The sequence below is a fragment of the Mauremys mutica genome, chromosome 11, assembly GCF_020497125.1.
Source record: "Mauremys mutica isolate MM-2020 ecotype Southern chromosome 11, ASM2049712v1, whole genome shotgun sequence".
NCBI classification, from domain to species: domain Eukaryota; kingdom Metazoa; phylum Chordata; order Testudines; family Geoemydidae; genus Mauremys; species Mauremys mutica.
In genome coordinates, this window is record NC_059082.1 from 75,888,195 (window position 1) to 75,900,884 (window position 12,690).

The 12,690-nt window shown below is 44.7% G+C and overlaps 1 protein-coding gene across 2 annotated transcripts in view; it reads right to left on the minus strand.

Moving 5' to 3' along the window:
- The window catches only part of CARD11 (caspase recruitment domain family member 11), a 73,495-nt gene that overhangs the window by 9,398 nt on the left and 51,407 nt on the right, over positions 1–12,690 (minus strand). For both annotated transcript variants that reach the window (XM_044978605.1, XM_044978606.1), the window contains exons 13-19: positions 11,459–11,511; positions 10,313–10,445; positions 9,495–9,696; positions 4,071–4,197; positions 2,852–3,092; positions 2,314–2,410; positions 1,117–1,206 (exon numbers count right to left, since the gene is read on the minus strand). In XM_044978605.1, coding sequence (XP_044834540.1) covers positions 1,117–1,206; positions 2,314–2,410; positions 2,852–3,092; positions 4,071–4,197; positions 9,495–9,696; positions 10,313–10,445; positions 11,459–11,511 — 943 coding nt within the window. The remainder of the gene's footprint in view (positions 1–1,116; positions 1,207–2,313; positions 2,411–2,851; positions 3,093–4,070; positions 4,198–9,494; positions 9,697–10,312; positions 10,446–11,458; positions 11,512–12,690) is intronic.

The window sequence follows — 12,690 nt, forward strand, 5'->3', positions numbered from 1 at the left end:
TGACCTTCCGCTTTTGTTATTCCCTTGTGGAATTCTTTTCCTCTTGTTCTCTCTACTTATGAGTCATGTTCTATTTCTTTCTCAAAACCCTCCGGCATCAACAGAGTTACTACGGATGGACTCACTGGGGAGTAGCATGCCCACTCCGAATGTTAGCACAGCAGTTCCAGAGACTACCCATTTCTGTACCCTTACCTTATTGCACCCCCCAACATTTAGCTTGTCAGCACTCAACATTTTTTTCCTATAGCAGAATTTAACACCCAACAAAATGCTTCTTTCATACACCATCCACCCAAATATTCACTCCCCCCCTGTGCATTTTCTAACCTTCCCAACCACACCCTTGGGGATTTATGTTAATAATGTGCTCTTCGGTCTAGCAGAGAAAGGCTTAACATGGTCCAATGGTTGGAAACTGAAGCTAGATAAATTCAGACTAGAAATAAGGTGCAAATATTTAAGTGAGAGTAATTAACCATTGGAACAATTTACCAAGGGTCATGGTGGAGTCTCCATCACTGACAATTTTTAAATGAAGATTGGATGTTTTTCTAAAAGATCTGCTCTAGGAATTGTCTGGGGGAAGTTCAATGACCTGTGTTATACAGGAGTTCATACTAGATAATCGCAATGGTCTCATCTGACCTTGGAATCTATTAATCATACCATTCACCCACCCGTTCGCCATCCTCTCCACGATATCTGGCCCTGAAATTAAAAAAACTATTCTCTTCTGGGATTTCATTCTCCTAAGTACCAAGAGAGTTAGTCTGGCCAAGAGAATTTATTGTCATGCTTCAGATGAGGTCCATTTTAGCCCTTCAGGGCAGGGCTGTATGATATATCCAGATTGTATTAATAATGGAGATGAGAGTATTAAAAGCTAAAGGTCCCGCATGACAGGGACAGTTAGAAAGTATAAATCAATCAGATTTCTCATATGTTAAAGCTCTTTGTGACAATCATAAGCACTTGTACAATGTCTCCAGCACGGGAAGTTAGACTCTGAGCGAACATGATACCTGAGAATGTCACAAAGAGATGTCTGACTCAAAGCTCCCAGTGAAAAATCATGCTCTGATGTTTTGTAGAGGAGAATTTTAACTTTATTACCTGTAAAATTTGTCCCAAAAGGAAGCTTGCGCGGGAGAGGCGAGGGCTGGCTTTGGGGTCATTCTGTGGGTCCTCTGGCTGCAGTGTATTCTGATAAGAATTGTACAGGAAAAGATCAATTTCAGTAAATCGTAGCATCCAAAAACCAAAACAGGCCTTGAGCAGCTATTCAGCTATTTACAGTTAAGGAGATAGCGACTTGTTAGCAATCATACCCATTACAAAGTTAAGGAGTGTTCTGTGCAAACCACAGACCTAGCACTGCCTAGGCTGAGAAACTCTGCTCCTGTTACTACTTCCCCACATGCCTCTCTTCAGAGGAAGTTTTGTGACTGTGTCTGCACTAGAGATTTGACCAGAGGCCACCTGTGCAGTGACCAGTTTATTGTGGGATGGCAGGGCTATTTGCATCCAGTCATGCTTTGATGCCAGTGATTGCCATCTACCCTGACACTTGATCAGAGGAGACTGGAGGACCATCTGGTACTTTACCTTGTTTGAAGTTTAATCCAAATGGTGAGTGTAGCATCTCTGCATTATTGGAAGCATTCTTATGTGTGGTCCCAAAGTGTGTTAAAGGAGTGCTAGGTGCACACATGGTGGCTAATACAGCAGAAAACCAATGTACTAATGTACACAGTAGGAACTCTTGGGGCTAAAGGAATAGACAACCTAGTATCACTGTGAGTAAGGGAAAAAGTCTGAAGACGTGATGCACAGAAGATACAGTAATCCCACTTCTCTGCATGGGATATACTTTTGGAGGAGACAGATTCTTTGGGCCCAGGACAAAGAGAATTCTAAGGGTTAGATGCTTGTTCAAGACAGGAGAGAAAAAATTCTGATTATTAGCTCTAAGGACACAGTTTCTTCCCCATGTACGATTGAGGGAAAGACCTTTGGAAGATTAGAGGTGTGGAAGACTTAAAGAGACTAGAGGCCAGGTAGAGTGGCTATTAAACATGTGGCGACTTCTCCCTGTCAGCATCAGGAGTTAAAATAATACTGGAGCTAGACCCTGAGCAGGGAACACTGTGGGTAAAAGGAATGGAGACACAAGACAGTTACCCACAGAGTGGACCAAAGGAAGCTTCCAGAGGGTAATTCACAACAGGAATGTAAGGTAAAGATGAAGTAGTGAGCAATATCGAGTGCTGGAGCAATTGGTGTGGAAAGACCCTGGCTGTGGAGACCTACCCGGAGTGCTCGAAGAGTGTTGGATGAACTTTCCGTCTCATCCCTGCTGCCTCTGTGCATCAACCGCTGTAGCTTCACCAGAAAGAGCTGCTGGGCTCTGCAAGAAACAGTGAACATGTGGATCAAGAAGACGCATTTGAGGTCATCAAGAGGAAGAGTGGATGCAATGGTCAGTGTTTGGGAAAAGACTACAGAGAACAGCAATGAGGAATGGATGAATCACACAGTGAAGACACAGAACAAAATAGTCAGCAGGACTGTGGTACACAGCTGAGGAAAAGGGGGGTCTCCATTGTACATCTTCCTATCCTGCTCTCTAAGAAACCCACAGTCTCCTAATAAAATCTGGGGTCTCCCCCTCAAAACCCTTATGCTCACATGCTTATGCTTATGTTGCAACCAAAGACCCATCCTGATCACCAACCCTGAGAGTTGCACCTCCCCCCATTATAGCAGGTACTGATTTACACAACAGTGCTCATATAGTTGCTGCTCGTGGTCACGGTCACTGTCCTATTTCAGCCTGCATTATGCTCACCTGCTGTAGCTGGGGATGGTCCCCGTTTCCAGGTTCCTGTCAGTGAAAGGGTCAACTCTGGCACACAGCCACTCACACTTCCCCTGGTACATGGTGTCAAGAATATGCACAATCTCATCACACTTCACCGACAGGGAGCAGCAGTCCAGCTGGCTAGAGATGTTCAGATTCAGGCGGATGTGAAATGAGTCCCCTGACGTGATCAACCCTTCCTCCAGTTCCGACAGCAGTTTCCTGTAACCTGCAGCAACAAAGGAAGGAGCCAAGCATGGTCAATCTGTGGCCAAGTGCTGCTGTATTCCTAGCTTTCAGTGAGGAGGCACTGTGGTGGTAGAAGTTCACTGCACTGAAATCCTAGTTTAAATTGACAGGGCACTTCTGAGAGGAAACTCATACTGATAGAGTGATAGTTGGAATAGTTTGGGAGCAGCTCACGCTGCAGGTATCACAGTCCATAAGAGATTCCTGTTGTAAGGATACATTCAGACAACATCATTTCTGGTAGGTTTTATACAAATCATCCATAAAACAGTGAACTTCCCAACAAAGACACAGGCTGAAAAGCTTAAGCTATTATACTTAATCCTGCAAGTATAACATGAGTTCTACCAGGTGGTCTAATGGCAGGCTATTCGCTTTATTAACAGCTGTAAGCGGCACTCCCCACAATCTGTAACATGCTTTATCTGCAGCCAAGTGGTGCTCAAAAAAGGGTGATATTCTTTTCTACTTAAACATCAAAGGAAAATCAAAGAAATCACTTCCAGCATGATCTGTACAACTGAATTCCCCTGACTAGGATAAAGAAGGGGGCAACATAGCTACACAAGTAAAAAATGGGTTTTGGAATGTAATTTTTAATCCAAAATACCAAATTATGGCTACAAGCCATGATCATTAAAACCAAACTCCATTCACCATGCACGTGCTTCAGCTGTTAAAGATAAGATAAAACTGCAACAGTAATAAACAAGGTAAACTCCAAAGTGTAACTGTTAAATCAGACTTTAGAGGTGTAAAAGAAAACGTAGCACACCATGTTACATCACAGAAAATAGTGCACAAAAATCATCTGGCACATTGTGATTATTGTCTCCAATGACCCACCCAGTAAGCTCTCCAGACTCTTGGAATGACAGATGTATGAGCTATGTCTGCTTTCAATCTTGCCTTAACTAGAATTTCAGCAATCTGTGATGAGCTAAACTTTAGGTCTTACCTTCATGGTTTGGTTTATACTGGAGTGTTACTGGTCCACTGCACCTCTGAATTGTCCAGTGAGCTTCTTCCTTTGTGCAGGTATCCAAGGGAACACTCTGATTTTCCCCTTTGATGCAGCCTTCCAGCTAGATGAAAGAGATACTCTTAGCTGTGAGCTCAGTGTGTGAGACAATTAGGCCATCCATTACATTCTGTAGTTTCTTTCTAGATTAAACAACCTGCCTATTTTTGCTAGCAGTGCAATTACATTTAAATGATTTGTCTGTAGCTTCTTTTCTCTCCTCTGGAAATTCTAGAAGTTGACAGAACTGTAACTCCATGATAATCCATGTTTCCCCAGTAGGAGTCACTACTGGGAATGGTATAGGGATGGTGGCTTTAGGGTAAGCCAGCAGCTATTCCTTTCCCGGCTTCTCCTATCAAGAGCGGCAATAGGGAAGGGCGTAGGAATGCTGGTGGCGGGGGGAAGCTCATAGTATGTCCAGTTCCTGCAGGAATCATAGTAGGGAATGGTGCACAAGCCATGGGGCTGAACAAAAACACAGAGCTACCACAATGACAGCTTCTCCAGGCAGAAGTGGCTACTGAGTATAACAGTTTTAAGGATAACAGCTCATAGACTCGTAGACATTAAGGTCAGAAGGGACCATCATGATTATCTAGTCTGACCTCCTGCACATTGCAGGCTGTAGAACCTCACCCACCCACTCCTGATATAGACTCCTAGCCTCTGGCTGAGTTACTGGAAGTCCTCAAATCATGATTTAAAGACTTCAAGTTACAGAGAATTCACCATTTACACTAGTTTAAACCTGCACGTGATGTGCGCTCCATGCTGCAGAAGTCAGCGAACCCCCACCCCCCTGGATCTCTGCCAAGCTGACCTGGGCAAAAATACCTTCCTGACCCCAAATATAGTGATCACTTAGAACCTGAGCATGTGGGCAAGACCCACCAGGCAGATACCTGGGAAAGAATTCTCTGTAGTAACTCAGAGCCCTCCCCATCTAGCATCCCATCTCCAGCCATTGGGGATTTTTGCTACTGGCAGTTGCAGATGGGCCACATGCCATTGTAGGCAGTCCCATCATACCGTTACCTCCTTATCAAGCTCAGTCTTGAAGCCAGTTAGGTTTTTTACCCCCACTGCTTCCCTTGGTAGGCTGTTTCACAACTTCATTCCTCTGATGGTAAGAAACCTTCACCTAATTTCGAGCCTAAACTTGTTGATGGCCAGTTTATATCCATTTGTTCTTGTGTTCACATTGGCGCTTAACTTAAATAACTCCTCTCCTTCCCTGGCATGTATCCCTCTGATGTATTCATAGAGAACAATCAGCCTTCTTTTGGTTAGGCTAAACAAGTCAAGCTCTTTGAGTCTCTTCTCATAAGGTAGGTTTTCCATTCCTCAGATCCTCCTAGTAAGCCCTTCTTTGCACCTGTTCCAGTTTGCATTCATCTTTCTTAAACATGGGATATCAAGTGTGACATTCTATACCTTGGGGGAGTGTCCTATAACCCCCATATTCCTTATTTTTATATGTTTGTGATCTTACATATAAAGCATGCCTTGTAAGGTACCAGGGGAAAGGTTATGATCTGCTGAAAGTCATTTCTCTATCCATATATGCGTATCATTAATGCATATGAAGTTATGAGAATTGTGTTGTATGGTTGTCACTAAAACATTCTGTAAGTTGGGGAATCAGCCAGATATTAGCTCCTCAGATGCAACAGCAAGGAAAGTAACCAACACCCAGGCAGTGTCAATCAACCCATCAACAACCATTGTCCAACAAGGAAGCTACAATTCAATGACTCACTTGCATGAGGCCACACCATGGGAATTGCTCAATCTTGCCTAGAGACTCAGTAATGCCCACCAGACATGCCTGGACTTGTGTGTTCCCCAAGCACATGGGACTGAGGTTATAAAACAGAATAGAGCAGGCCCATGCTTTGCCTTTCTCCTGCCCCCAACTATGTTGCAAGCAACCAAGACACTTGGAAGAAGACTGAAGACTCCAAGAGAGGAGACTGGCCCAGATTTAAGGGAAAATCAGTATATTAAGGACTGCAATATCCAGTGGGGAGAGAAAAACTGCTTAGTCTAGTTGTTCCCCAGTCTAATAGGGTAGAGAGTTTAGACTGTGTGCTTATATTTTGTTTCTTTTGGTAACTAACTCTGACTTTTTGCCTGTCACTTATAGTCACTTAAAATCTATCTTTTGTTTAACTGTTTATCTTTACCAGTGAGTTTGCCTGAAGTGTGTGGTAAATTTGCTCAGGTTTTATACAAAGGCTGGTGTATATCCACTTTCCATTGATGAAGTGGCAAACCAGTTAATAAATTTGCACTGCTCATCTTGAGCAGTGCAAAACCGTATATTCCCGAGGTACAGTGCTGGGAGCTGGGGGGATTTGACTCTGGTGCCTTTCTCTCTGTGATTCATGAGTGGCTCTGGGAGCATTCATGCAATCTAGCTAGGTGTTGGGTCTCCACATGTGGTTGTGCTGAGTGATAACAGCCCCTGGAGGGATTTGCTGCTGGTCACTAGCAAGGCATTGTGAGAGGCAACCCAGGCTGGAGAGAGTTCAGAGGGAACAGCGGTCCCATGGTCACAGGCTGCACCCCGGGGATCCAATCACATCCAGAATTGCACACAGTATTCCAGATGAGGTTTCACCAGTGCCTGGTGTAATGGTACTAACACTTCCCTGTCTCTTCTGGAAATACCTCGCCTGATGCATCCTAGGACAACATTTTTCATGGCTGCAACACATTGACAGCTCATAGTCATCCTGTGATCAACCAGTACACCCAGATCTTTCTCCTCCTCTGTCTCTTCCAACTGAAAAGTCCCCAGCTTATAGCAAAAATTCTTGTTCTTAGTCCCTAAACACATGATCTTGCACTTTGCACTATTAAACTGCATCCCATTTCTATTACTCCAGTTTACAAGGTCATCCAGATCTCCTTGTATGATATTCCGGTCTTCCTCTGTATTGGCTATGCCTCCCAAATTGGTATCATCTGCAAATTTTATTAGCACACTCTCACTTGTGTCAAGATCAGTAATAAAACTGTTAAGTAAGATTGGTCCCAAGACCGACCCCGAGGAACTCCACTAGTAACTTCCCTCCAGCCCTACAGTATGACATGTTGTTGTCTCCCCTTTAACCAGTTCCTTATCCAACTCTCATATTAATCCCCATCTTCTCCAATTTACCTAATAATTTTCCATGTGGAACTGTATCAAATGCTTTATTGAAATCCAGATAGATTAGATCTACTGCATTTCTTTTGTCTAGAAAGTCAGTTATCTTCTCAAAGAAGGAGATCAGGTTGGTCTGGTAAGATCTACGTTTTGTAAAACCATGTTGTATTTTATCCTGATTACCATTCACCTCTATATCCTTAACTACTTTCTCTTTCAAAATTTGTTCCAAGACCTTGCATACAATTGAGGTCAAACTAACAGGCCTGTAGTTTCCTGGATTACTTCCCCCCGCTTTTTAAAAAAATAGGAACTATATTAGCCATTCCTTTCTCCATTGCTGTGTCCATTCTTACTTGATTTTCCTTCCTCTTAATGTTAAAATCAGACATGGAGATTACATGAGCTTCTCCCAACCAACTCCCCCCCGAGTTCCTAGTTTACAGCTCTTTTAATGAGTTGTGCCAACCTCCATCCCAGAAATCTATTTCCCCTCCTACTCAGGTGGAGTCCATCCCATGAGAACGGTCTTCTGTCCACGAATGACTCCCAATGGTCAAACATCCCAAAGTCCTCCTAATAGCACCACTGCTTGAGCCATCTGTTGATCATCATAACTTTGTCTCGCTTTCATTCTCCTCCTCTAGGGACAGGCAGAATCCCTCTGATCATCACATGAGCCTCCATTTCCTTAAATGTTCCAGTGAGAATCTAGCTGTGTCATTTGTTCCCACATGAAGGATAATCAGTGGATTCTTTTCTGCTTTCATTAGGATCCTCTTTAGCCTCAAGTCCACATCCCATATCTTAGCTTCTGGCAGACAGCACACCCTTATGTTCTCTGGTTCAGCTCTGGTGACAGGCCAGTCTGTTCTTTTTAGTAGGGAGTCCCCAAACATGTAGACCTGCCTTTTCCTGGTAATGGTGTGATTCTCCAGTCTTCCTCCTGTTCTTTCTGGCTGCGAGTCCTCTTGTCTTCTATTCTCCCTTACAATCTTCTGCAAGTCATCCTGTATCCTGCTGGGCTCTGAACTCTGGCTATCTCCATTGACTCTTCCCCTCTTCTTGTAGGACTAGCCACTCTTCTCTTCTTCCTTGCCCTCCCTGCTTCAGTTACAGCCTGCTGTGCCCCTTCTTCATTTTCCAACTCAGCAAACCTGTTCCTGAGCTCTATTTCTCCTTCACCAGCCAGTCTTTTCCTCAGCCTGGTTCTTGTAGTCACATGCTTCCACTGATCACTCTCCTCACCCATCAGGCTCTGCTCTGAGTCCTTTCAGTCCCGCTTGCCTCTGCAAGTCTTGACTTTTCCCTTCAGCCTCCTCTTGCCTTTGCTCCATCATCTGCTCAAATCCCCCTCAAAACTCCACCATACTTTACCCACATCTCCATGCTTCGGATCTTCTCTTCCATCAGCTCTATCAAGTGGAACTTCATAGAAACAATTTTTTTTCAGGTACCCGCTGTAGGATCATGTACATCCCACAGCTTCCACATCCGGTCATCTTCATTGTCTCTTCCATGGCTTGGGTCACTACCACTGCTGCCTCTGTACCTGCCATAGCTTTCCTGCCTAAATTCCTGTCAAGGAACAAACAAACAAACAAACAAACAAGCAAACAAACACACAAAGACCCAAACACACAAACACTAGATCAAAATCAGAAGACCACACATCCCTACCTCTATACTCCCCTTACAAACTCCCACTCAAACTCCCCTATTTACAGCTCTGTTTGCTGCACCTGTGCTGCTGGCTGACTGTCTGGCTGCCTAATCAGGGCTCTGTTTCTCTCACAGCACACTGCCTCCTACCAGCCTCTACAAACCGAACAAGAGAAAACAAACAAACAAGCAAACACACAAGACAGAGGTGACAGGGAAAGCTCACAGCCACTCCCGTGCTAGTCTTTTCCAAGGGGTATCACTATAAGGAAGGGTGTAAAAGGAGGGGGCAGTCACTCCTGTCCCAGCTTCTTCCAGCTGGAGTCATTGTAAGCTGTAATTGTGCAGGTGTCTGGGAAGCCCACAAATACCCCCACTTCCAGACGCGCTCAGCAGGATTCCTGATTGGATCTAAAGATGTAGGAATATTGGCTGCAGAGATGCTCATGTTTTGTCATTACTAGATAATTAAAAGAAGAAAAAAGAAACACGGGGGATTAGTGCAATAAGCACACACTGTTTGTTGTTTGTTTAATGCTCACCAGAAGCAGCTGATGTCCCTCCCGGAGGCCTGCTTTCTCTGCTAGGGATCCCAGCTTGACAGAGCTGATGAAGCTTCCTTTGTCATTCCCCCCCAGCAGAGTGATTTCTGAGTTGAGGCTGTCTCCATTCAGTGTGATGCGCTGGATAGTGTGGCAGGAGTTCTTAATGCGACCAACAGATGTCACAGAAGGACGGAAAGGTCTGTGTTCATGAAACAAATCAACAGCTTAGACAATGCAGTTCTCAGCTTCCCTCAACTAGTCTGGGACTAAAATAGAAATTCTCCACTCAGGACAAATGTGGGGAGAGAGCGGGGCATGCAAATGAGCGTTCTACATTTATCAAGCACTAGGATCTAATGGCCCCTGAGAAATCTGTCCTTTCTGCTACAATATTACATAAGTTATATTAGAGAGCAGCATCTGGGCACCTCCTAAATGCTGAAACAAGACTGAACAGCCTCAGATGTATAATGGCACAGTGTCTAGTAACCAGCAGCAGTGAGACAACAAGGTCACTAGGAGGAAGCTGCTTTCTTCAGATCACTTTCCTGATTTTTCTGAGATAGTCATGATAGTCAATCACAGCCTCAGTTTGGTCCCAACATAACATGCTGTGCTGCTGCACTGTGACATGAGGGCATAAGGAAGCGAACTGCCCATGCAACATTGTGGTATCACCGTGTCATACGATATCCCATCCGCTGATATTCATGGAGTGATCTAATATCTTGCATTTAAAGATGGCAACCCTGCCCTGGGTAGCCTGTCTACCCCCAGATCAGCCTTGGGCAAATAAAACAGCATCCCCAAAATACCTTTCCAGAGAGAACTTCCTAAAAATGGAGCTGACGTGCTCAAGGTCATAGGCTTCCATGCCTTCAGACTGGTGAGAGGACGAGGAGGAGTGCACTGAGGGGGCTCCATGGGAGTATCTGTCATGACTGTCATCTGAACAAGGACACACAAATCAGAAGGAATTCCAGATGCCATGAGGAAACAGAGACTGGGGAAAGGTGCAAGCACAGCTGATCCCAGGGGAAGCCTGAGGTGGGGCGATGGGGGAGAGACACATTATTTTGATTCAGAGCAGGGAATGGGATCCACCAGCCCTGGAGGCAGGAATGAGAATCCCCCTCATCCAAAGTCTATTCGGTCACTCTCAGCTTCATATTTCTGTCATGCTGACTATTAAGCCTGGAACGGTCACCTAGTCCTCACCACCCAAATGCCCTCTCTCTCCTCCAAATCAAATCCCTCCCTAAGACCACTTCTTCAAGCATTAGCGCCTCCCTCCTTCTCATCACTAATCACCACCTTGCTTTTCCTCTTCTGAAGCGCGAACCTGGGCTTTTTCTTCTGCTTTTGTGTCCCATCTTATTTATTAATTTATTACAGTCCCTGGATTTGGCAGAACCCCGCACAGAGCTTTGGCTCATTCCCACTTCTCACCTACTGGGGTCTACTCCATATGAAAAAAAGAAATTCTTGTGTGGATTGATTTGGTCTTAACTGTTACATTTTCCAAAAGGTGTGAGGGTGGGAGTCCTTTATATTCCTGCTGAGGTTCTACCTGCGTTAATGGAGGTCAGTGAATGTGAGGCATTCCTCTCCTATCCCAGTTCTGCCTGTGATAATGGAAAGCCAGTGCATATCATGTATCCTCCTTCCTCCAACTCTATGTAACACCGACAGATCCCAGGAGCAAACCTCGGGAGCTAAATGCATGAACCTCTCCTGTATGAGCTAAAAGCCACATGGCTGTTAGCGAAGGCTTTAGCAGACTCATTAATCTCTCTAAGTGGTCTCGGTGCCATTAGATGGGACAGAACACCACACTCAGGAGGTGTTACACCTTTATGTGATCATAGGGGCTGGTGGATAGTATCTGAATCTGGTGAGTTAAGGAAGCATGATCATGGCTCATAGCTAAGGTTACGGACTGGTAACCTCCCCTTACTTACCATCTAGTTCCAAAGTATCATAGCAAAAGCTGTCATTGTCCTCCTCAGTCAGGCTGGAATTAAAAAACAAAGAGAGAGAGAGAAACTTTCACTTTTCAAAATTCAGCAGGTATCGGTAGGCTCTGACAGTGACAGAGGAAGCTCTGTGATGGAGGAAGGTGTTGGAGGTGGCAGGTGAAACAGCAGGACAGCGCCAACAGACTAAGCTTTACAGATGTGGCACAGGGAAGAAACAGGAAGGCTGCATAGGAAACATTATCTGGAGAGGCCTGTGGAGGAGAGAGAGGCGTGGGAAGCAGCAGGAAGTTTCAGAAGGAAGAAGTGTTAACAGAGAGGTAATGAAGGTTCTGACAGGTGGAAGGAAACTGTGGTCTCTGGTGGCCTGAACTGGTTGATCTGCACTTACTATTTCAGTTCTTCTTTTGAACACTTTGATATAGTGCATGCATAATACCTGCTTTAGATTGCAAAGTGCTTTATTCCACACTGGGTCCAAAATGTAAGGGAAGGACTTCAAGTAGAGCAATACAAATGATTTATTTTGGTTATACCTTTGAAATGCACTTGCAGTATTATATAACAGCTGCACGGGTCTTTCTGAGGGACACCTTTGACAGTGGAATGTCTGGTGAAAACAGAGGAATGTCTGGGTGTACCCGGCTATGTGCAGAACCTCCCACTCCACAACTATCGTCCCAATCCAAATCCCGTTGAAATCAGTAAGATACAGCGCTTCAATGGAAGTTGGATCAGGCACCATGACAAAATACTAGCCGCTTCAGGTCTTGCTGACATCTTTACTAAAAATAAAAATAAGGGACCACCTTCCTCCACAATAGGTGACTTCACAGGGACTTCTGGAGGAGGGAGTAAGATGCTGCTTATCATGAAGAAGATCAGCCAAGATTAAAAACAATGCAGCTTCTGTCTCTGGTGTTGACTCTGACTTGCAGCCTCGCTGCTGGAAAAAATACAGGCCCAGCACATGGTCGTATCAGTCACTCCGAGACCTGGCAAACTGGTACTGGCATCGGGCTATTTAGGGCATTGCATTAGTTGCCGTTTTGGTAATAGGCTTTCATTATTAGACAGAAGGAAAAGGAGAGGATAGGAAAGAGAAGAAATACGGTGGGGAAGGAAAAGGACACACAGGAGATGACAAAGTCTCACACCCAGCTTGTATTTGGCATTAGCTGGAGCCAGTGGAGATGGTGATGTCATCTGGTCCCTCT